This window comes from Polyergus mexicanus, unplaced genomic scaffold (assembly GCF_030449975.1).
Source record: "Polyergus mexicanus isolate NDT 795.1 unplaced genomic scaffold, iyPolMexi1.0 SCAF_13, whole genome shotgun sequence".
In the NCBI taxonomy this organism is placed as follows: domain Eukaryota; kingdom Metazoa; phylum Arthropoda; class Insecta; order Hymenoptera; family Formicidae; genus Polyergus; species Polyergus mexicanus.
Window position 1 is genome coordinate 3,377,873 of NW_027223333.1, and position 26,713 is coordinate 3,404,585.

The 26,713-nt window shown below is 33.7% G+C and overlaps 2 protein-coding genes across 4 annotated transcripts; one reads left to right on the forward strand and one right to left on the reverse strand.

Moving 5' to 3' along the window:
- Positions 1-6,350: 6,350 nt before the first annotated feature.
- Positions 6,351-7,542, forward strand: Uqcr-q (Ubiquinol-cytochrome c reductase ubiquinone-binding protein). Its single transcript, XM_070305908.1, has 3 exons — positions 6,351-6,465; positions 6,645-6,805; positions 7,323-7,542. The coding sequence occupies exons 2-3, from the start codon at positions 6,652-6,654 to the stop codon at positions 7,415-7,417; spliced, it is 249 nt and encodes an 82-aa protein (XP_070162009.1). The 5' UTR covers positions 6,351-6,465; positions 6,645-6,651; the 3' UTR covers positions 7,418-7,542.
- Positions 7,543-14,026: 6,484 nt separating this feature from the next.
- Positions 14,027-25,572, reverse strand: LOC138938853 (uncharacterized). 3 transcript variants are annotated; one of them, XM_070306185.1, is made up of 4 exons: positions 21,935-22,166; positions 21,380-21,675; positions 15,101-15,272; positions 14,027-14,997 (listed from the first exon to the last, which is right to left on the reverse strand). In XM_070306185.1, the coding sequence occupies exons 2-4, from the start codon at positions 21,639-21,641 to the stop codon at positions 14,544-14,546; spliced, it is 888 nt and encodes a 295-aa protein (XP_070162286.1). In that variant the 5' UTR covers positions 21,642-21,675; positions 21,935-22,166; the 3' UTR covers positions 14,027-14,543. The 3 variants fall into 3 exon arrangements, with proteins under 3 accessions (XP_070162286.1, XP_070162287.1, XP_070162285.1); XM_070306186.1 differs by lacking the exon at positions 21,935-22,166 and adding an exon at positions 25,270-25,572 and having other exon boundaries at positions 14,028-14,997; positions 21,380-21,526; XM_070306184.1 differs by lacking the exon at positions 21,935-22,166 and adding an exon at positions 25,270-25,572 and having other exon boundaries at positions 14,028-14,997.
- Between the last annotated feature and the right edge of the window lie 1,141 nt (positions 25,573-26,713).

Sequence of the window (26,713 nt, forward strand, 5' to 3'; positions counted from 1 at the left end):
AATCTACGCCGCGATCATACCAGGATCGTATACCAGAATCAACGTCGCAATAACCGATGTGATTCTTGCAAAAATGTTTCTATTTTTTTTTTCTAGGTTTTACTATAACGGCAATTAGAGTAACGTAATATCATTGCCCAAGGGTCGCACTAAATAATAAAATATATATGAATTTTTTTGTTATAAATATTTTGTTATAACGCGAGGCGCTGCGATGATATTACGCTACGCAAGACGAACGCACCCGAAGACTGGTATCTCGAACCAATAAAACTACTTGTTACAAAGGGAGATCGTAAAGAATGTGACTCGTAGAAAGATAGAAAGCATCTGTTGAATGTATAGTTTCGTGGATCGGATTGGCTAAATGACGAAACAATTTAAAATGTCGCGCGCTCTTGTATGTAACAAATATTAATTTAAATCTAATTTCTTTTATTTGAAAATATAGAATATTTACAAGTGACGTATATGTACAAAAATAAAACTAATCAGTTCGAAAAAAATTACATTTGCGCGCACGCATATTACTTTATTCATGTTTTGTTTCAGAAAAGAGATCTCGGTATATTAATTTTTAATCATACAGTATTACCGATGAGATATCATTAAAATAGTGATCTTATGGGATTTAATGTGACAGGAAAAATACTCGCTGCGCGTTATTTTAGTTTATCTAATTATTTTTTTATTATCGAAAATATATAGATCTTTTCTGTAATTGCCTCAAGAACAACAAAATAAACATTTTATTGAAATTACTGTTTTATTATCGACAATGCAAAGATTTACTTACCTACAGTAGTGCGTGCAAGTATTTTGCAGAGTTAGTTATTTATCCATAAACTATAGTAGTCTACATCTATATACACATAACAATGTAAACTCTATGTATAATATATCATCTATATCAGCAATGAATAATCTGTGGAATATGGTTTGTCGAAGACTTTCTTTATATTTCATTCTTTTATGTTTTCTGCTTTAAACATACGGTCTGTTCTTTGCAGCTGAACTGGCTGCACCGGTTCAGAGTTTATCTTTTTCTGTCCCCATTGGAAAGAGAAGAATGGGCTATGAACTGGTGCAGCCAGTTCAGCTGTAAAGAACAGACCTATATAATTAGTGCCCGAGCACAGATTTTTGCATAAGCGCATAACCATAAGTATAAGGAAATTGATTGGTTTATAAGCACATGCATAAGGAAATGGACCAATCAATTTCCTTATGCTTATGGTTATTCGCTTATGCAAAAGTCTGTGCTTGGGCCCTTATGCCCATATCAGCCCATACAGCACTGAAGCTTGCAACAACATTGCTGCAACATTGTAATATTGCATATTGCAGTTTAATGTTGCAGAAATATTGCAAAGACATTATTTTACAATATAACTTTAGCAATGTTACAGCAACATTCCGAAAATATTACAAAAAAAGTATTCAATAATTGTTAGTTCATTCGTTTACCACTATGCGGCGCATGTTGCGCTATCTATTCCGCATTTAATTTTTAGTCATGATGATTATATAAAATTTACAAAGAGCGGCTAGTAAGATTAAAAAGATATAATAACTATTTTTGTTAATTTAAGTCGTATGATATGATCCCAATACAGGGGCTCAGACATTGGACTAAGAATTCTTTTAATAGTTTCCATTCTTATATAAAATCAAAAATTTGAGAATAATTTTCTAATATGCAGGATACTTCAGATTTTAACAAATAAATTTTGAGATTATATAAAGACAAGAGAGATATGAAAAAACTCGTATACGTAAATTCACTACAATTTTTTTGCATCCGTATATCTGAATATTTCGGATACAAAGAAATTGTGAATTTACACAATTGCAAATTGAGTTTTTTCTTATTTCTCTTAGATATTCTCTGTCACTGAAGGAAGTCGAATGTGTACTGAAAAATTTACATTTTATAATTTTGTTATTATTATAATACAGAAAATCTATATACACGCTAGATCCTGACTCTTATAGGCTTAATTTCTTATTATTTTTTTCATATGTTAAGGATATTATATCGATAAATATACATAAAGCATTATTGCATATATATTATATTGCTATGTTGCTGCAATATTATATTGCAATATTTCTGTAGGCGGACATTTTACTGTTGCTGCAATATCATAACAACGTTGCAGCAACATTTCGCAATGTTTCTGCAATGTTGCAATCTTGCAGAAAAATGTTGCTGCAATGTTATTGCAATCTTGCGGTGCTGTATGGGAGATTACGCATTGAAAATTGAAGATTGAAGATTAAAGATTGGGATTTGACTAATCAGAATAAAAGGGATTAAAATTTCTTTGCCCTAATTAGCAGGGTTGGGAACGTTACTCTATAAAAGTAACGCGTTACCGTTACCGTTATTTTTTGCAAAAAGTATCTCGTTACCGTTACTCGTTACTAATTCTAAAAAGTAACGCGTTACCGTTACCGTTACTTGGAAAGTAATGATTCGTTACTTTTTCGTTATGTTTTTGTTTTTTGTAATGCTAAAATAAGCTATAAGATTATAAAATTATTTAATAAACAATATTAAATGTAATATGTTACAATTAAAAACTCTAAATTAGTCTCTATATAGCAAGCGTTTTTTATATTAAACTTATTTAATGATTCTAATTTTCTATGTTAAAATCTTTACTTTTTAATACACTTATCTTTATAGAAATTTAAATTGTAATTTACAAATTTTAATTTTGTCGAAAATTTTTACCAAACATTGTTTTTAAATATTGATAAGAGAAATATTGATATTATTAAGAGTGTATTCCAATATTCATTGCCAATATTGTAAAATCTATAATTCCCGTTATTATAGATTTTCAGTACTGGCAGTGACTATCAGAATGCAGCCTATGATAGAAGGCTACAAAATATTTTTCAAAAAATACATCTATCTATTGAATAGATATATAAGATAATAAAGAATTAAAAAATAACGATAAAAGTAACGGCTAATTCGTTACCGTTACTCTAAAAATGTAACGACGTTACCGTTACCGTTACAAACAGAAAAAAGTAACGATCGTTACCGAAAAAAAGTAACTGTAACGGTAACGACGTTACAAGTAACGCGTTACTTCCCAATCTTGCTAATTAGTCAAATTTCAATTTTCAATCTCAATTTTCAATGCGTAGTCTGATATGGGCTTTACAAAAGATTCATGGCCCTTGCACACTGGACGTAATGAGCGATGAGTGAATGGCGATATCCAATGAGAGCTCTGCTTTTCCGAATGTCACATCAGTTGCGAGATTCGGCGCGACGTTGCTCAAAAAGTTGGTCAAGTTTCTACTTTCGTCACTCGCGAAAGCTGGCGACAACCATAGATTACACAGAGAAAAATGTATGATATTCATAGACATAGTGCATCTAGACCGAGTGTTGAGAAGTGGGAGCCGAGGTGCACGTAGAAAAGGACATACTCTGTTTCGTGCTCCTTGTGTTCTCTCTCACTCGCACGTTGCATGACGAAAAAGAATGCTATGCTATATGCGAGCGAGAGAGAACGCAAAGAGCACAAAACAGAGTATGTTCTTTTCTACGTGCATCCTTATCCCCACTCCTTAAATAAAGGCAAACGCTCGGTCTAGATATACTATGTCTATAACCTATGACTATGTTTACACGTCACCCCTAATCGGGTTTAATAACATCCGTAGTTCTAAGGCTGGCCAATCACAGTCATTCTTCAGAGAATAGTGATTCAGAGGATGTGATTGACCAGTTTCACAACTACGGATGTTATTAAACTCGATTAAGATTGCTGTGTAATAAAGCTCTGTGATCATATTATACTACGGAGGTAAAGGAATGAACATAAGGCTGCGGGGGTGAAGCACTGGTGAAGAGGGGGATTAGATCGTCGGCCATGTTTTTATGGGCCACTCGTACTGCTATCCAGCTACTACAATGCCAGCATTATTTGAGTTTCAAAGTGTACTTAATATAGTAAATAGTAAAGCGGGGAGCACACACTTTTACATAAGCGCATAATCATAAGAATAAGGAATTTGATTGGTCAATTTTCTTATGCATAAGAAAATGGACCAATCAATTTCCTTATGCTTATGATTATGCGTTTATGCAAAAGTGTGTGCTCCCCGCTTAAAGGCTTGAGCACACCTTCCCAAAGTTAGAGCTCCATAAAGTTAGCCGGTCAACATTCACTTTTATAACTTTTTTTTTACGAATCGTTTGTTGGTCTAATTATAACGTTTATTGGTTAATATTTTTTCTGAAAATATGAAAAAATTTTGTGTGAAGTTAGCCGGAAAGATATTATTTTTGTTTCAAACTTAATTCAATCGATGCGCAATCGTTTGTTGGTCACGGAAAAACTAATTAAAATATTTGTTGGTTCACATTTGTCTTGAAAAACAAAAAAAACTAATGCACTCTGATGGAGTGGGGAAGGGAGAAGTGAAGTCGTTTGGAATATTTCGAAAAAAATATTGTTTCAAAAAACTAATATGTTAAAGATATTAAAACGATATTAAGATATTAAGAATGAAGTGAGGTTATATAGTCTATTTGTTTCTTTAAAATATATCAGTAAAACATTAATACATTCATCACTCAATATACATTTGAAGGAGAATGAAAGTTAATTATTATGAGAATAACAAAAAATACATACATATCTACTTTTCTATTTTTTCTTAAAATTCTGCGCTACGAGTGAAATTTTCACGCTTTCCTACAGTCCCTTATTAATAAGATAATCCGATCGCTTCATAGATATGTTTACAAATCCGATTAGTCTAAGGAACTTTTTTCCTAGTCGGTTGATTGCGATTAATCCGATTGCAAATCCGATTACTAAACGTAAACACCCTATGTCAATGGTCTACGTCTACACAGAAATCATTGCGCAGGAATTTGAATGAGATATAGATTCCAGCTTCTTGTTGCTAATAGCATGTTAAATGATATTAATTCGGTCGAGATAAAAGATATATGTTTTGATACACAATACTAATACTGAAAATTAATATTTATTTACATTAAACGCAATAGATATTATTAATAAACAAAAAATATATAAAACGTGACTATCCTCTAGCAGAATATCAGAATCTAATCAAGGATTAAGGGATGTAATATTTATAATTTTTTTTCTGCATGTTTATAATATACTGCTTCTTTAAATCATTTCCTATTTTTAATAATAGTTTTTCAAACTGTGTCATTTTGTCATTTGTAAATCTCTTTTTGTGTCTTATTTATTTAAATATTTTAACCATTCAAAATCTCTTACTGTATTTGTATTTTTATTTTATTTTAATTTATACTGCCAGAGTAGTAACGTTTTATAATATATTTTTGATTAATAATAATAACACACACACACATATCTATTATATAATAAAATAAACAAAATAAATATAATTCTGGGTAACAATATTCTGCGCAGACGCTTAAGGCCAGATTCACACCTTGGCAGAAAAGCAGAAAAGCAGAAGCCAATCAGAACTCGTTAGAAGTATATTTTGCTTTTTCAGCGCGAGTTCTGATTGGCCTCTGCTTTTCTACTTTTTTGCCAAGGTGTGAATCCGGCTTAACTCTCGACGCTCGACACTTGACGCTGCCGTGTAAAGGCATCTTAACGCGTATTGCGAAACTAATCAGATTTTCTATTCTGTGTAATAGAAAACGTGTAAAGCAGGGAGCACACACTTTTGCATAAGCGCATAATCATAAGCATAAGGAATTTGATTAGTTCATTTCCTTATGCATAAAGAAATTGACCAATCAAATTTCTTATGCTTATGATTACGCGTTTATGCAAGAGTGTGTACTCCCCGCTTAATGCCTCTTATTGGTTACGTGATATGCATTATGCGGAAAATATTAGTCCATGAGGCCGCATCCATTTGTCGTATGACAAATGTAATATCGGCCTAACTCCAATCGCAATCTAGCCCGCAACCTGTAGTGTAATACGGCCTTAACAGCTATAAAGGTTGTATTACAATACGGATTGCTGGCTCGGTTGCGGTTACGATTAACAATTACGGATTGACCAATTAGACCAAAGCAGCTTGTCGGTTGATTGGTCAAATTGCAACTACCGTAACCGAACCGGCAACTCGTAGTGTAATATAGCCTAGGGCCGATATTACATTTGTCGTACGACCAACTTTTTAAGCGCATTGATTAGCTAATTTCTAGAGACTCGAGAAAGTTACTATTTTGCAGCCAATCAATATGCTTAAAAAGTTGGTCGTACGACAAATGTAATATCGGCCTAAAAGTGTGTACTCCCCACTTTACTGCCAGTACTGAAAATTTAGTATATGTGACGTAAACTATAGATTTTCAGTACTGGCAGGTGAATATCGGAACACGGCCGAAGAGTCGACTACCAATTTCACAGTATTATACATACACCTACACACACAACACTTCTTGTATGTGTATGTGTTGCGCTGCAGGTACAGAAATATTATATAATTATACAATATGTTAATACATTTTTTTTATTTGGAGTGTGTGATCGAACTTGATTTAAATTCAACATATTGAATTTAAGCAATATTTTGAAGAATTTACGTTGTTATACTTATTCGAGAATGGTTATGTTCTGTTAAATCATACATTTTATACATTTTAGCTAAATCATGGGAAAACAATTCGGAAATCTTGCCAAAATTAATGGCATTGTCTTTTTCCGTCTTAGTCCATATGAACAGAAAGCCTTCAAGGGAATAATATCCGAAGGTGTACCGAACTTGATACGGCGTTTCCAAGATCGTGTATTTCGTGTTGCACCTTGTAAGCATATTTGATAATTACATAATTAATATGTTAGATAAGATAGGAGTCACCAATGACTAGTAATCCACTTTTTTATGGTGATATCTATGATACAACAATATTTAAATTAATTAAAACATTTGTGTGAACAAATAAGTTGTAATATACTTGTTATATGTATATTTTAACTTCTAAATAAAATAGAATGTATGAATGCGCCATAGAAAAGTCACTAGAGAAAATAAGATAAATACATATATGTATTTATATATATATATATATATATATATATATATATATATATATATATATATATATGTATGTTAATATTGGCAACAATTTAATTATATTTATATATATTTTATTATATATATATATATATATATATATATTTTATAATTATACACTTTCAATAATAAAAATTTCTGGCGTAGTTAAACATGCAAAATATACTCAACATATAATTGCATATTTATTTTGCAATTTAATGAGATGCATTTTAATGCTTTAATAATGGATCATTTATTTGTTACAGTTTTCATGTTTTCTTACTTGCTTATAAATTGGGCAAAGGAGAAGAATGCTGCTCTTTCTCGCAAAAACCCCAAGGACTATGAAAATGATACATAAAATATAATAGAATAGATTTTTAGGTTTAATAATGTAGACACATTTAAATAATATATTGTAAATTGCCAATCAATTTTCAGTATTGAAATAAAAAAATAAACTATTAATATATATATATTAGAAAATATCTTGGATTTTCTTTATATAAATCCATTGCTCCTGTTTTTATAAAACCTAAATAAAATATAAAATTTAATTATGTTATATAAGAAAAAGAACATTTTACATATTTTTAAAAAAGGTCTATTAAGAAGATCAGATTTATTGTTAATATAAAAATATATATATATATATACATTTTGTCTATTTTAAACTTGATATATCTTAGATATTCTATTTAATTATATATATATAATTATGTCAGATATCGCCAACTTGGGAATATTATGATCAAATGACAACATGACATATGTCAATCTCTAACGCACGAATTAAAAGTTGGCCATAACGCAAGGCAGAAAGTGAAAAGATAGACGTTACCACCCCTATCGAGCTAGCCCCCCCACCTTGCAAAAATAAAAAAACAAATAGCGTACAATTATGAGCTATTTATGAGCTTTCATATCCCGCAAATTAAAAATTTTGAGCTCGTTGCACTACACAGGAATTTAATATTTATGGTGGGGGGGCTGAGTCGATATCGACTCAGCCCCCCCACCACTTAAAAATAAAAATATTCAATCAATTTTTGCGGCAGAATTAGGAGCTATTTATGAGCTTTTAAGCTAATATAGTTTTAATTTTTCAGCTCATCCCCTTAACCCATAAAATCACCCTACGTCTTCCCGGCACAAGAGAGAACTATACTCAAAATCAAAGAAATTAATTATTTTTCAACTAAATATTGTTTATCGATTTATGAGCTCGTAAAATACACAAATTTCGATTATTGAGCTACAACCCTTTTACAATAAAACCACCTCACATCTCCCCGGCACAAGAGATAACTATACTTAAAATGAAGGAAATTAATTATATCGCAAACAGTAGTACGTCAGCTGCGTAAAGCTAGCCAAACCACTTTAACTTTTTAATAATTAAAATTATCTAATCGTTTGGTGGTTTTTTGGTGATGATTGGTAGCCTAATTAAAACGTTTGGTGGTCAATCTTTTTTTTTAATTAAATAATTAAAATATTGGTGTAAAGTTAGCCGGACATTTTTAATTTTTAGTCTAGTTGATTAAATCAGGGCTTATTCGGTGTAGAATCGTTAGGTGATCACAAATCCTTTATTCACAACGTTTGGTGGTATCCAAAAAGTAAAAAAAACCATATGCGGTTAGATAGTGGGGATAGCTAACTGGAAGCCATAAAGTTAGCCGAACAAATATATTCCCAGTCAGCCAGGTCTGTTCTAACAGATATTGCCAAGTGCTTGTTACAAATTATTGTCAGCAAAAAGGCTACAAATTTGGTACAAGAGTTGTTATTACCGATTAAGCTGGCAGATTGCCGGCAAGAATCAAGCAAAACTTGCTAACATAACTACACAGCAAATTGGCGGCAGAAACCGAGCAAAGCTTGCTGACATGACTGACATCAGATTGTCGGCAAAAACTGAGCAGGATCTAGAGTGCGCAATCTGATGGCAAATTGGCAGCAAAAACCGAACAAAATCTGCAGCTTATTACAAAGTATTATAAAATAGTTCAGTCGCTTATCGCTATGCGGCGCGTTATTCATTATCTATACCCGTATTCAAATTCTTGTCATGAGTGTATATAAAGCCTACAAAATGCTAATAATATTATAGTATATATATTTCTATCAGTTTAATTTTTGACACAATTCTTATACAGGAAATTCAGATATTGAATTGATTTTTTGCAAATCGGACAGATAATTGTTCGATTTTCACTTATTCAAACAATTTCTGTCCAAAAAGATCTTTAATTTTATAAATTAAGTTATTTGAATTTACCTATATGTTTTAACATATTAATATATGATTTTATATAATGTCTAATTATCTAATGGTCATTTTATGACCAAAACTTATCATCATTTTATTACTTAGGGTTAAGGCTTTAAATCTATTTAAATATATATTTTTATATGAATGGCCAAAAGCTGCAGAATTTGTTCGGTTTTTGCTGACAATCTGCTATCAGATTGTCTTGCGCAGATCTTGCTCGATTTTTGCCATCAATTTGACGTCAAATCATGTCAAGCTTTGCTCGGTTTTTGCCGGTCAATTTGCTGTCAGGTTATGTCAACAAGCTTTGTCACCAAAACACAAGCTTAATGCGGACACAGATGGCACTGGATTTGTTACCAAGTTTTAAGCGAATTTGATGCCAATTTGGCAACAATTTGTTATCAAATTGCTTACTGGGTTATTATTTATTAACCAATTTTGTTCAAATTAATTTCAAATTGAAAGACAATCGTTTGGTGGTGATTGGTAATCTAATTACAACGTTTGGTGTAGTTCATTATTAGGCTACTACGATTATTAAACCATGTGCGCTGACCCTGCATCTACGCGTGCCTTCATTGTGTAATGGCTCTGGTAAATATAGCGAAAAGGGGACCTAGCCCTAGAGAGCCTCTAAAAAAGAGAGGCGCCAACCAGCCATTTTGTGATTGGCTGGCATAATATGTGCCGATTTGGTCATTGCGACGCCAATGCAGAGTAAATTCTCGAACCAACGATATCAAATGTTTAAGGTTATATTACGTATATTACAAAATATAATGCGCAATATAACCCCAAATATTTGATATTTTTGGTCCGAGAATTCGTATCCCATCTGCTCTGCATTGGCGTCGCAACGACCAAATACCCAGTCAGCCAGGTCTGTTCTAACAGATATTGCCAAGTGCTTGCTACAAATTATTGACAGCAAAAAGGCTACAAATTTGGTACAAGAGTTGTTATTACCGATTAAGCTGGCAGATTTTTGCCATCAATTTGACGTCAAATCATGTCAAGCTTTGCTCGGTTTTTGCCGTCAATTTGCTGTCAGGTTATGTCAACAAGCTTTGTCACCAAAACACAAGCTTAATGCGGACACAGATGGCACTGGATTTGTTACCAAGTTTTGAGCGAATTTGATGCCAATTTGGCAACAATTTGTTATCAAATTGCTTACTGGGTATATTATGACAATCAGGAAAGGGCTGGTTGGGTTGGCGCCTTTCTCTCCTAGAGGCTCTCTACCTAGCCTCAATGACCTTGACCTTGATATATGTTGTGAAGGACATAATTCTGAGTAAATTTAGTAAGGATTTATGACCACGTAACGATTCTGCATCGAATAAGCTCTGATTTAATCGATTAGACTAAAAATTAAAAATGTCCGTCTAACTTTACACCAATATTTTAATTATTTAATTTAAAAAAAACAATTGACCACCAAACGTTTTAATTAGGCTACTAATCACCACCAAACGACCACCAAACGATTAGATAATTTTAATTATTAAAAAGTTAAATTGATCGGGCTAACTTTATGTAGCTAACTTTATGCGTGCCACCAATAAAATGTGTACTTTTTTTACGCGCGCGATGCGGTGCGTTATAGCGCGTTGAAATTAAAAATTTTTAATATTTTAGACGTGCGTAACAATGACACATCGCGGTCTATTGAACTCGGTTAATTTCAGTCGAGTTTCGGCACGTCACTATATGACGTAAACTAATCAATATTACATAATATCAAGAAATAATAACTGTAATAATTCCAGCAAAAACGGTATCAGTAAATGAAATAAAAAAATAACTCTCCTAAGAAAGTGTAAAATATTCTTTAAAGAAAACTGTGTATTTTTTTTGGTTATATAACTAGCTAATAGCTTACATTAGATTATTTACTTTTTCTATATTTAATATTCTTCTTTTCTTTCTTCTCTTTTACTATGTTATACGCTTATATTAGGTTTATATTATTTTTTTAATATTAAATATTGCATTTATATACGCATGTAATTGACAGCTGTCACATATTTGTATAACGCGCGTATGGAAACATTGTCGTACGCAAACGCACGCTATAACGCGCAGCAATGCGTGCATGGATATTATTATTATTTTATTATTACTTGCAAATATCAATTTCCACACAAATTAAGGTATAAAATGCTACGAAATAATATTTATTGATGCATTTAGTAATGAATTGTGCCGTTTTTACCTGCCCGTTGTATCGGAATCGTAGATGGCTAATTATTTTCAATTATAGTTCAATTATAATCAAATATTTACATCTTTTTTTTTAAACTTTATGATTTGAAAATTGAGTTGTATTAAGATAAAATAATCTGAATGATCTTAATATTGTAGCTTAAAATCATTGATATAGAGACATACTTTTCTTAAAACAATAAAGAAAAAAGAATAAAATTATTTTAAAAAAGGATTACGCACGATTCATACGTAAAAAAACGTTTTTGGTCAATTTGCTTGAATTTCCAAAACATTCTAAGAATATTAAATATATGTTTAATATTCTTAGAATACGCCTAGAATATTAAATAATATTACGCGCTTATGGGGTAGTTCTTATTGTGTTCTTGATCAAAAATGTCAAGTTGTTACAGAAACTTTCTAATGGCTTAGTTTCCGAATTATATGGGTATACAAGAAGTATTGGAACCCCTTAATATTTCGAAAAATACGCATTCTAAGAAAAAATTGTTTTATATAAAACTTGCAAGGTTTTATGTGACGCATTACATAGTAATATAATTATATGTCTTTGAATAGCGTTTTCAAGGTTAAGTAAAGATCACCTTGACATTTGACATTTCTTGACGGGAACCCCCTATTTTTTATTATATATTCTTATAGCTTACCTTAAGGGATTTTCAAAACATTATAAGTTCCAAATAATAAAGTTCCATTCCATTAAGTATTTTCTAAGTTATCAGACTGGAAAGATATAATACTGTCAGCATTAGTTTTCTCGAAAGTGATTTTTACATGGTCTTAATAATGTTATTTCAAATCACACTAACATTTACTTAATGCGCCACTTAAAACCTTATAACTTTTATTTGAAACATCTTTTCAAATCTCGAAAATATAGCAGTTTTGAGAAAAATGTTTCAAATAAAAGTTATAGGATTTTCAGTAGCGTATTAAGTAGCAATATTAGTGTGAGTTTAAATAACATTGTTAAGGTCATGTAAAAATCACTTTCAAGTAATACTACCTATAGGTACTGTATCCTTTAAACTCTTAAAGTAAGCTACAAGAATATGCAATCAAAAATGGGGGTTTCTGTTAAAAAATGTCAAGGTGATCTTTACATGACTTTGACAACGCTATTCAAGATCATAATAATAATGCTATATAATGCGTCACACAAAACCCTGTAACTTTTATAAAAAACATTTTTTTCCAGAATGCATATTTTTCGAAATATTAAGAAATTTCGATACTTTCTTGTATATCCGTATTCTTCAAAAACTGGACATAAAAAGTTTCTGCAACTTGGCATTTTTGATCAGGGACACAAGAACTATAACATATCACAAATTCAAGCGAATTGACCGAAAACGTTCTTTTCATATGAATCGTACGTGGTCCTTTATATAAAAAAAACATTAAAAGAATAAAGAGAAAAAAAGAAACAAGCACAATCCACTTACTACTTTAGCAAATGAAACGATAATGTAATATTCTTATTAAAGCATTGATGGTTAGAAGAGCGGTACATTCCCTCACAGCACATCAACATCCCAATAAGATTCCAGTCATCTTAAATTGTAAGGTAGTAACATTCCACGGAGATTAATAAACCTACCATTAACTTCCCAGCAACATGAAAATGTTCGCCCAAATTCATCCCATTAACATTCCAGAGACCTTGCACGTAACGTTGTATTAATATTCATACAACATACCAGAAACTTTCTAATATTATTTTCAATAAGGAAGCCTTTTGCAACAAAATATTATATTAGTAAAAATCGATTAAATACTATTGGTTTTCAATAGCTTTCAATCGTTTTTTCAATAATAATTTAATAGTTCAAATTTTTTTTTCTTAAATATGGAATCTCGCAAAAAATTCATAAAGTCAAATAAAACAAGCTATTTATTAGTGTATTTTGGGGAATATTTAAAAAAAATATATATTTTTTTTTCAGTATGGATGATTTAAACTTTTTCAAACATTTATCTGCTCGATCTAAGAAACAATCAGTCCAATATCTAAATTTCCTATGTTGGGATTGTATCAGTATAATATTGAACTGATAAAAATAATTATATTTTTTATCTTTTGCCAGTTGCTCTTTGCAAGCTTTATATATTTCTTATGACTGAAATTCAGATACGAATGGACGCATCGTGCGTCGCACAGCGATAAACAAACAAACTAGCGGCTGAATACTATGTTTTTGTAAGGTTTTTGGAATATTGCGCGCAGTAACATTTTTCAGGAAATATTAAATAAATAATAATTTTAGATGTATGGAAACGTACATATCAAATTCAATTATTAATATTAAACGATATTTCATAATTTCGTAATATTTTTAGCATACGCGAAAAGTGAAATGTTAGCGCGTAAGGTTGCTGAAATATTGAAATAAGATTCCATTAATCTTCCGACAATATTATAAAGTAAGGTTTTATTGTAAGATTAGCGGTATATACCAATAACATGATCATTAAAATGTGTAAGTTTGTAATCTCCCTATAATCTTATTACAATGTTCGGTGCGGTTACTGTGTATTTGTGTATAATAAATCATAATTTTTTTGTTTATTCTTAAATGTAATAAAACATTATAATAATATAGTTTTATTGAAAAAAAACATTTTATAGTTATTAAAATACGTTACGGATTGTACTAGCAAAAATAACATTTAATATTTTTTATATTAAGATTACAACAATTCAATATATTCGAATCTTTTTGGTTTTAACGCTAGTTTCAATAAAATAAAAATACTTGTAATAATTTTCCACTTAAACATTTACATCTTGAACGCAAACTTCAAATACTTCGTCTTTAGTTAAACTTGAACATAGAATAAACTAAGAAAGATCGATCTATATTACTCATAAATATACATATATATCTATCAATATAGATAAAAATAAAATAAAATATTAAAAAAATGTGTCATTAAAAAACATTTCAAAATATGAAAGGAAATAGACATCTTATTACAATAACTGATCGAGTGGTGTAGTGAGATCTTGAAATATTTTGTTTCGCCTTATACTGCGTTCTGGCTCTTTCATTTCTTGTAAGGAAAAAGCAACAAATTCTGCAAAAGCTTGTTCTGCAGATTTAGAAACAATGTTTCCATGTGTTGTTGAATTCGATTGTAGCTGAGTACAAATATTAATAATTGCATTAGTTAGATCACGTAAAGTGTCATCATTTTCATTGCTTTTTTTTGCGGGACTATTTTTTATTATTTTATGTGGTTTTTGATAAAATGTAGGATCTTCAGTTGAATCGTATTCAGTGTTATCCTGGGTTGATGAAGATTTTTCAGATTCTTTTTTATTGGAATTGCTAATTTCTGCGACTTTTATTTTCTGGCATACAGCTGCATTTTTATTAAGAGTAGACATTTGTGCATTTTCATTTTCTTTCACATTTGTTAAAGTTCTATAAGAAAGGTTAAACAAAAGTAAAATAAAAATTTTATGAAAATATGAATATTAATATATAAAAATTCGTGTATGTAAAAAATTACGTATAAAACACTGACCGTCTTCTTTGGATATATTCATCTAAAAAGGACAATTGCGATAAAAGGGAAGATTTCTTTTTATTACAACTTGCACTTCCACTTTTCAAATTCTGTTCTTTCTTCAACTTTACATATCGTTCCCTTAAGGTGGTTATTCTTTTTTTACAATATTCAGCCGTGTAATGATTTCCTGAAAAATAATATATTATAAATTGAATAATTGTTTTATGGATGATGAATATAAAGAGAAATGAATTTATTACATATTGAAAATCTATCTCAGAGAACAAATATGTCTGAAAAACGTCATAAATAAGATATGTTTCCCCAAATCGTCTTTTATGAAGTACTATTTAAACTGTTTAACTATAATTTCATTATACTCAATGTCTAAACGTGTATTCTTAAATTAGGCATCTTCCTCACAGCATATCAACATCCCAGTAAGGTTCCAGTCATCTTAAATTGTAAGGTAGTAACATTCCACGGAGATTAATAGACCTGCCATTACCCTCCCAGCAACATGAAAATGTTCGCCCAAATTCATCCCATTAACATTTTAGAGACCTTGCGCGTAACATTGTATTAATATTCATACAACATGCCAGAAACTTTCTAATATTATTTTCAATATATAATATAGGAATCCTTACAAAAAAATATTATATTAGCAAAAATCGATTAAATACTATTGGTTCTCAATAGCTTTCAATCGTTTTTTTCAATAATAATTTAATAATTCAAACTTTTTTTTTCTTTAATATGGAATCTCACAAAAAATTCATTAAATAAAATAAAACAAGCTATTTATTAGTGTATTTTTGGGAATATCGAAAAAATATATTGTATATATATATTTTTTTTTTCAATATGGATGATTTAAACTTTTTCAGACATTTATCGGCCCGATCTAAGAAACAATCAGTCCAATATCTGAATTCCCTATGTTGGGATTGTATCAGTATAGTATTGAACTGATAGAAATAATTATATTGTTGGGAATCGCTGGGTTTGATAATTTTCCACTCGGGATGTGCAATGAAATAAACGATTTATTCAGTAAAAGAACATTTTAGTAGTAACGTGTCTCGTGATATATATCTGAACTGAACTAACATAGAATATAAAAATTGGGAGGTTGGCAGCCTGCCTTCAGATGGGAGATTAACGGATAGGTCGGTAAAGACAATTTCTCCAACACTCCCGCTTTGGCTTTATCGACTATTGTCGATTTCTTCTTTCTTCTTTGGCTCGATGCTCATCTCCGCGGACCCCCAGTGCTTCGCGATTGCTTTGGAGTTGCTGCCGAGGCAGCGGCTTTGTCAAGATGTCCGCCTGTTGCTCGTTTGATGCAACGTACTCCAGCCAAAACTCTTTTGCCGCTTATCGTTCTCGTACGTAATAAAATCGAACGTCGATGTGTTTCATGCGTTTGTGAAATACAGGATTCTTCACGAGGCACATAGCACTCTGGTTATCCATATACAGCGTCGTGGGAACGTCCTTGATGTTTAAAAGTTCCTTGATGAGAGACTTCATCCATGCGATCTCTTTTGCAGTCTGGCAAGCGGCCATGTATTCTGAATCCGTCGTCGACAGAGCAACGGATTGTTGCCTCTGCGAATTCCACGAGATCGTCCTCGAGGCGAATTTTAGGACGAATCCTGTAGTCGATCGCCGCGTCTCTAGTTCTCCCGCGTAGTCTGCGTCACTGTACGCGAGTAGCTCCTTTTTCTTGCCACATTCGAAATGCAGCCCGTATCCGATGGTACTCTTGAGATACTTGATGATTCGCTTTACGGCTTTCCAATGCATTGTCGTGGGATTTTCCAGGTATCGACTTACTTGATGCACCGCAAATGTGATATCGGGTCTCGTTGCCACCGACAAATACATAAGACTTCCAACGGCTTCACGATACGGAGCCGTTGTTGGATCACTTTGGTCTCCCGTTTGAACAAGAGGGAGATCAAATCCTTGATGCGGATCTGCAGGAATAGTCACTGGGTTCGCTTCTTCCATCCTGAATCGCTCCAAAATCCTCTTCGCGTAGATTTCTTGATGCAAGAAAATCGAACCGTCTGACGATCGCTCTATTTGCATGCCCAAAAACAGATTCGCATCGTTATGCGTTATCTCAAATTCCGTCTTGAGACCGTCGAGAAGTTTATCGATCAGCGCTTAATTCTGCGAAACGACGAGTCCGTCGTCTATGTAGATCGCCAGGATTAGTTTCTCGTTGTCGTCTTGGCTTGTAAATACGCAAGGATCCGCGATTGATGCCTTCGGGTTGAATTTCTTCAGGAATTCCGTGAAGCGTCGATTCCAGCAACGAGAAGATTGTTTGAGACCGTACAAGCTTCGTTTCAGTCTGCAAATTCTTTCGGTTCCATCATCGTATCCCTCAGGTTGCTGCATGTGAATCGTTTCCTCTATATCACCGTACAAAAACGCCGTTTTTACGTCAAACTGCTTTATCCTCATGCGATCGCTCGCAGCTATGGCGAGGATAGTCCGAATCGAATCGAATCTGACTACAGGACTGTGAGTCTCTTGGTAGTCGATTCCCTCCCGCTGCCTGAATCCGCGCGCGACGAGTCTCGCTTTATAACGCTGAACGTTCCCATCAGCGTCTCTCTTCAGCTTGAACGTCCATTTGCAGTCTATTGTTCTCGGATTATCGACTGCTTCCACGAGTTCCCATACGTTATTTCGAATGAGAGACTCGAATTCTTCGTCCATGGCTTTCTTCCACAGCATCGCTTCTTTGCTTTCGGTAGCTTCGTGATACGAGAGAGGCTCCTGATTTTCAGTTAGAAATAGATTGTCGATGAAGTCACGGTATCTCTCGGGAAGTCTCAACGTTCCTCTGTCTCGAAGTCTGTAGCCTTCGTTTTGATTATTGTCTCTTCCATCGTCGAGATTTATTTCTTCCGCTGCTTTTTCAAGTTCAACATGAGGCTCGACCCGTTCGACCTCCGGTGCGTCTTGTTCCATCTCGTCGGCGTTCTCTTGTTGCTCGGTCTCTTGTCCATCGCCGTTCTTGATCGCATCAGCGTCGTCCTCAGAGTCTTCTAGTTCATGCTCCTCGTTCAACCATGCATCGTCGTCTTCCCGTACTCCTTTCGTGATTGCTCGGTCGAATTTTCCGGAGAAGACGACGTCTCTCGCAGTTGCGATTTTGTTTTCGTCAGGATACCATACCCATATCCTTTGGTTTTTTGGCCGTAGCCGATGAAATATCCTTTCTTCGCTTTCGCATCGAGTGATCGACGCTTCTCTTTCGGCACGTGCGTGAAAACTTCTTCGCCGAAGATGTGGAGATTCTTCACGTCCGGTTTTTTTCCGAACCACAGTTCTGACGGTGTCGCGCCTTTGATGCTGCTTGTTCCGGTCAGATTGAAAGTAGCTACGGGCGTGTTGATTGCTTCTGCCCAAAATTCCGCGCCGAAACCTCTCGCGAGCATGAACGTCCTTCCCGCTTTCTTCAAAGTGCGATTGTCTCTTTCTGCAGAACCATTTTGCTCCGGAGTGTACACAACCGTGCGTTGATGTCGAATTCCGAGTTCATCTGTCAACGTTTTAATCTCGCTGTTGACAAATTCGAGTCCATTGTCCGTACGAAATACTCGGATTCCTCCTGGACAATGTTTCTCCGCCTTCTTGAAGAATTTTTCTACGCAGCTCACAGTTCCCGCTTTGCTCTCGAGGAAATACACTTTGCGGTAATGCGAGTAGTCGTCTTTCAGCAGGAGAAAATATCTCGATCCTCCAAGAGATTTCGTAGGCATAGGCCCGCAAAGATCGGCATGTATAATCTCGCCGATACTCTCGGATTTCGACGTGCTTTCAGGAAAAGGAAGCCGGTGCATTTTCCCGACGGTGCATGCCTCGCAAAAATGGGTCTTTCGCTTCCTTCACGGGTATCTCAAGTCTCTTGAGGATTTGTCTCACGTGACGGAAGTTTTGGTGAGCCAGTTTCTCGTGCCAATTTTAAAGCGTGTCCGTCGAGCTCACGTACGCTTGTGGCGGATCTTTTCTCCATCTCGACCACGGTGGCTCCTCGACTTCGAACTGCATGACGTAGAGTTTTCCTCGACGTATACCCGTCGCGATGAGGCGTCCGTTTCTCGTTAATTCGCAAGTTGTACTCGTCGATTGCATCTCGAGTCCCTTGTCGAGCGCCGCGCCAACCGAGAACAGATTGTACTTCAGTCTTGGTACATAAAGTACGCCAACGAAGTGATTCTCGTCCCAGGTTTCTCCGTTGAACATATCGACGTTGATGCAGCCCTTCCCCAAAGCTTCGATGCAACCCCCGTCGCCTATGCACACGGGCGCAGGGCGATCAAAAGCTTCATACGTGAGCAACCAGTCTCTTCGACAACACATATGGTCGCTGGCTCCCAAGTCCACGATCCAGCCTGCGTCTCTTACGGGCTGCGACGGTGCTGATTGGAGCGCTACACTCACGAGGCCTTCGCCGCAAGGTTTCTTCCCCGACGCTTTGTTGATTTTCGATCCTTCTGGATCGTCGTCTCCCTTCCTCTGCGAACACTCTCTGGCCCACTGCCTCTCCACAGACGTAGCATTTGCCTGGCTTCGACAAACTGTTCGACGCGCCTCTCGATCTGCCGCCTCGACTGCGCTTGAATTTTCCTCGCTGGGCATTCGACGATAAAGCGTTTCCGCTCTTATCCCCTCGCACGGTAATTCTCAATTCCTCGATTACCAATCTCGCCTTCGATTGTCGAGCGTTCGCTCTCCCGCTGGCGCCGATTCCCACGCGCTAACGAAATATCGAAAATTCTCAGGCAGAATCATGAGGATTTTCGTGATCATCATCGAATCAGAAATTTCCTCACCCATTAATTTAAGTCGATGCGCTATATCCTCCAGCTTGGCGATGTGAGTCGAGATGTCGTCCGATTTCTGCTTTGTGGCGTTGTACCAATCCTGTTGAAGCATATGTACGCTCGCTTCGGACTTCTGCTCGTAGATCGACGACAATTTCTGCCACATATCTTCTGCAGACGTGCAGTTTATTCTTTTCGACGTTGCAGCCAACGTCGGCTGCGGCCCGACGGTCGTCACAATCACTTTTTGAGCTGTTGCGTCGAGTTTCTTCCATGACGCGAACTCCTTTGTGTGCGCGGCTTGCGCAGCAGCATCCGCAGCTGCACCTAGGGTCGGTTTCACGCTCGTTCCCAGTGCAACCTGTAGTGCACCGTGCGAGTTTAAAATCACTCGTATTTGAAACTTCCAAACCGCCCAGGTCTCTTTATTTGTCAACTTAACAACTCTCGTAAACTCGCTCTCCATTTTGCCGATTATTTGTTTCCACTATTGCACAAGGCAGGGAATAACCTCAAAATTCAGCGTCACTATGTTTTCACGATTCTACTGTTCACGATACACTTCTCTCAGGAAATATTTATCACACATTATCCCTGGGCCCATACCTGTTGAGAATCGCTGGGTTTGATAATTTTCCACTCGGGATGTGCAATGAAATAAACGATTTATTCAGTGAAAGAACATTTTAGTAGTAACGTGTCTCGTGATATATATCTAAACTGAACTAACATAGAATATAAAAATTGGGAGGTTGGCAGTCTGCCTTCAAATGGGAGAAAAACGGATAAATCAGTAAAGACAATTTCTCCAACATATATTTTTAATCTTTTGCCAGTTGCTATTTGCAAGCTTTATATATTTCTCATGACTGAAATTCAAATACGAGAATGGATGCATCGCGCGTCGCACAGCGGTAAACAAACGAACTGAGCGGCTGAATACTATTTTTTTATAAAGTTTTTGGAATTTTGCGTGCATTAACATTTCTTATGAAATATTATATAAATAATAATTTTGGATATATGGAAACGTGCATATCAAATTCAATTATTAATATTAAACAATATTTCATAGTTTCGTAATATTTTCAGCATACGCGAAAAGTGAAATGTTAGTGCGTGTAAGGTTGCTGAAATATTGAAATAAGGTTTCATTAATCTTCCAACAATATTATAAAGTAAGGTTTTATTGTAAGATTAGTAGTATATGGTATACCAGTAACATGATCATTAAAATGTGTAAGTTTGTAATCTCCCTATAATCTTACTGCAATGTTCGGTGCTGTGAGGGCTTTAAGATGTTACAAGTCGGGACATCTTAAAAAATTTTCTTTCTTAAAGATTTTAAATTGTCTTGAGAATTTTAATACGTCTTTAAAATATTAAGTTTTAATGTTTTCTAGGATCATATATTATAACGTTTAAACACAATTTTACTCACCAAGATTTTTATCTTTTGTCATGATCAATGACATTTCTTTCCAAGCATTATTTTTTATTTCATTGTTCTTAAAATCTCTATTTTTCTTATCATACAGAAATCTTCTTTCTCTGTATAGTTCAATTAAATAATCATCGCCCATTTTTTCTGGAACATGGATATTGGCATCAGTTACACTTTCAATATCTAGTTCAATAATTTCTTTATTCATCGTATCTGACGATTCTTCATTCCAAATATATGAACTATACTGATGATCCATGTTTTACAGTTTGCACTTTATTTTTATCTAAAATCTTTAAATACGTAACGTTAAACTATTTAAAATAGAATTAGAGTAATGTGTAATTAGAATTATATATAAATAATAATGAACATAATATTCAAAATAAAAAAAACCCAGATAGGTATGGTTATTTGAAAATAAGAGATATATAATATATTTTAATAATATCTACGAAAATAAACTACTACAGTAAAGTTATAAATATGAATAAAAGTATTAATTTATCAAATTAATTATTTTATTTACAAAATTTTTTTACTATAAAATACCCAGATAGTCAAGTTTGCCAGATCACGTATTGCAAATTATGCACTACATATTATATCGGTAGAATTCCGACAGCAGCCGGGCATCATTTGCTGTTAATTCAGGCAAATTAAATCAAAAAAGGCCATATAGTGGAAAAAATTTATGAAGTTTTGATTTTTTGGATAATGTAGTCTTTCGAACGGGTTAAAAATAAGGGACAAAAAAATTCCCACCCTAATCGTGGGTGGAACACCCTTTTGGACGAAAAACTATCTCTGGAACGGACTCATTCAGAGTTTTCCTCACTTATCTTCTAAACCGTTACTCGGACGAAAAAATATCATACAAATAAAAATATTCGCCATGACATTTTGCATAAAAAAGGCCTAATATTCCATAAACTTAATTTTCATAGAATTCTCGCAATTAGGGTTCAAAATTGAGGGAAATGGAGCGCACAAAGAAAAAAATCGTTTTAGCACGCTTTTTCGTCCCAAATATCTCCGAAATCGCTGTTTTTAGCAACAAAATTGCCTCGAAAAGTATCGTCCAAGCAGTATGCAATATGGGTTTATGTTCAAGCTATAAAGAAGTTTCACAGTTCGAGTATTCTGCGGTACACACAATCATGTCCTGATGTCGATAGCTGTTCGTTTTCCAATTTGTTTTCGATAATGCAGATTTCAACATTAACACGATGACTGGTGAAGAATATTAAACAAAAAATTGTAGGACAAGTAGAAAATATTATAGAAAATATTCTGCTCTACAATTTTTGTCGTTATCATTTTTTGCGTAAAAATAGCAGTTTCAGAAATATTTGCGACGAAAAAGCGTGCTAGAGCAATTTTTCCTTTGTGCGCTCCATTCTCCTTAACTTTGAACACTAATTGCGAGAATTCTATGGGAATTAGCTTTATTATATATTAGAACTTTTTTATGAAAAATTTCATGACAAATATTTTTAGTCCTATAATATTTTTTCGTCTGAGTAACGATTTAGAAGATAAGTGAAGAAAACTCCAAACGAGTCTGTTTCAGGAGTAGTTTTCCGTCTAAAAGGAGATGTTCCATCTACGATTAGGATGGGAACTTTTTTATACCTTATTTCTAACCCTTTCGAGAGTTTATTGTCCAAAAATCAAAACTTTACAAATTTTTTCACCTAAAAAATCTAATTTGCCTGAACTATGTTTTAATTAGTGCCGGCAGAAATGCAGCAGAAAACAGGCAATCTTTGCATCATTATATACTACAAAAAATGCTGCAAAATTTAAGCAGAAGTTCTTGGCATAAAAACAGTAGATTTAAAACATTACGTGTTGGCACTATATGTCAACAAAAGCTAAATAAAAACTAAACATATGATACATCATGCTATATCGGTAGAATATCGTTAGAAATCGAGTTCATCTGTAAGCACGGCATAACGGCAGAAATGCTGCAAAAATTAAGCATATGTGCTGCCATTTCAAAAGATAACAGCAAAAACACAACAGAAATACGACATGGTATGTTGTCATAAAATAATGGCAGAATCACAGCAATATTAAGATATGTTATATTGTTATACAATACATAGTTTTTTCGTTTACCGCTATATGACATATCTATCTCGTATTTAAGTTTCTGTAATAGGCAAATATAATGATTGCAAAACGCGATAACAAAATTAAAAATATCCCAAATAACCAAGCGTGATTAATCATATTGATTATTGCATATTGCTATCATGTTGCCAACAACTGTATTATTGTTGACAACATGACAGCAACCTCACAGACACTTGGCTATCTAGATGTAATGGCTTCTACTCTGCACACAAAACGCGAAAACGCTTGCCGTGCGGCAAAAAGTGATGCAGTAGCCAATTAACTTACAACTTTTCTATTAGAGCGAAAAATTGATTGGCTATCGCGTCGCCTTTTGTCGTACGGCAACGTTTACTGCGTCTTTTCATTTTCTATATCCGTATTCAAGTTCTTATTATGAACATATATAAAGTCTGCACAATGCGTGCACATAATAACATTGTAATTATTTCTACCAGTTTAACTTCTGATACGATTCCCGTACCGGGGAATTCAGATATTGAACTGATTTTTAGAAAATCGAACAGATAAATAATGTTCGATTTTCACTTATTCGGACAATTTATGTCCGAATAAGCAAAAATCGTTCGTTATTATCTTATTTAAATTATTGAAAATATAAAATAGAAATTAACTTCCATACAAATAAAATTTTTAATTTTATATATTAAATTTATATAAAGTTACCTATAATATATGTTACATTAATATGTGTTATTATATATTATTACTGTAATTAGTTTTAATTTTGCCACCAAACAAACGTCAGAAAATGATGTCCCGTGAATGGGACATATGTTATGTACGGGTCTCATAAAACTTAACTTTTAGAACATTTAATTAATCATTTTGTGATCCAAATTTAACCAACATACAATGGATATTTACCTAATATCCACTGAATATCTACATAAATATCCACTGAATATTGATGTGGATATCCAGTGGATATTGCCATACATATCCTGTGGATATTTATAAGATCTCGTATTGCGGACATTTGAATATTTAAAGCATGTTTAATAAATGTTTCCTGCATATTCATGGATATCCCTCATGCACATTGAGAACATCCAGTAGATATCTAATATACATTAATTTCTTCATGGATACATAATCGACCCCCTTTGTGCAGGAGCCATATTTATTTTTATCAGCTTAATGTCTGAATTCTAGTAAAGGATTTAGAATATTAAACTAAACTTGGAAACCGAATGGATCAATAGAAAATCGTCCAATTATTAACTGCTTGAAACAAAATAAGGAGTTCAATTTCCATACAAATCTTGAAATTTACGAATTATTGATTAATTAATCATTTATTTAAATTTATATTTATTTACTTATTTATAACTATAAATATTCAATTTTTATTCCATATCTATATTAGTAATCATGCTTTGCAGACGTGTTTTATCTTTACAGTATTTTCGTCGTCACATTATGACAGCAGATAATGCTTGACTTTTGCGTTTCTGTCGTTACGTTGTAACAGCAAGCCATGCTTGATTTCTGTTGTCAGATCTGATATAATAGACTTCGTTCGATATTTGTTACATATCTACTGTCATGATAGCAAATAATACTCGATTTTTGCTCCATTTTCTCTGTTATATTATATCGGCAAGTCGCGCTGCCAAAAATTAAGCTTAATAAGACGCAGTAAAGCGGAATTTGCTGCAAAGTTGCTGATTGAATTTGTTAGCATATTGCTAGCATACTGAATTTGTTTTTTTGCTATCTGGGATATGTCATATACTTACCTCATATATCTCATATATAATGACGCTCTGATCACTCTTTCGCTACGTTACTTTTGTTTTGTTACGGTTACGATTTTCTTTGTTCGTTGATTGAAGTTTAAGGTTACGTACGAATCTAAGTTTACAATCAGTACGTAACGTAACGCGTTAAGGGGCAGTCTACAATGGCAGTAACAAGGCTGTAGGAGTATATTATTTTTAGTAATCAAGGAGAGTATATTATTTTTAGTGACGTAAAGGCCGGGAGAAACGAAACGGGCAATTCCCATTTGTTCTTAAAACCAACTCTTAAAATCTTACTCCTCACTCTGTATTGGCTACTGCCATTGTAGAATGCCCTTTAAAGGCCATATTATACTATAGGTTGCGGGCTCAATTACGGTTGGGCTTACGGTTGACGATTACGGATTAACCAATCAGACCAAAGCAGTTTGCCGGTTGATTGGTCAATCCGCAACTGTCAACCTAACCCCAACCGCAACCAAGCCCGTAACCCATAGTGTAATACGGGCTTAAGGGCCGTCTACAATAACAGTAACGAAGCTGAGGAGTAGGAGAGTATACTGTTTTTAGTGACGTAAAGACCAGGAATTATGCGGCGTCTACAATAGAGATTTTAAGTCCTAAACCTTAAGAAATTGATCAATCACAGTCGAGTATTCTTTTCATACTTGACTGTGATTGGTCAATTTCTTAAGACTTATGGCTTAAAATCTATATTGTAGACGCCGCATAACAAAATGAACAATTCCCATTTGCTCTTAAAACCAACTCGTAAAATCTGACTTCTTACTCTGTACTGCCATTATAGAATGTCCTTTATGCGTCGTCTACAATGGCAGTAGACAGTGTTCAGTGTTCAATATCGTTCAAGACGTGGGATAGTGTAGACTAGAATCCTATATAATCAGAGAAGCGACAATGGTGTTCCGCTTGCTGATTGGCTCACCGCCACGGGCTCGTCTCACTTAACGACCGCAACGCTCATAGTATCATTTCATCTTTGTTGTTCACGAAAATTGCTTCTTTTTTGTTTGGATTTGCTCCACTTTCAAAAATTAATTATCTACAGTATTTATCAAGAAAAAAATTAATAATTGCTTTATACATTTTGCGGGATGTCAAGATATTGTGCATATGCGCAAAAATATTTAGCATCTGCGCAACAGAAACTAACCATTTTCCAAATTATTTATTTTTCTTTAATTCATTAAAAATATATTAACATTGAAAAAAAATGATTAAAATCAAATAAATATTTATCACTTTTTCACACATTATTTATTTGAAATTAATTACATTGATTTGAAAAAATATTCATTTGATGTAAGAAATCCTTTTCAAACTAAATAAATATTTATTTGTTTTGAATAAATGATGTGTAAAAGAGTATTGAAATAAATATTTATTTGAATCCAATAAATTTATTCATTTTTCAAATATG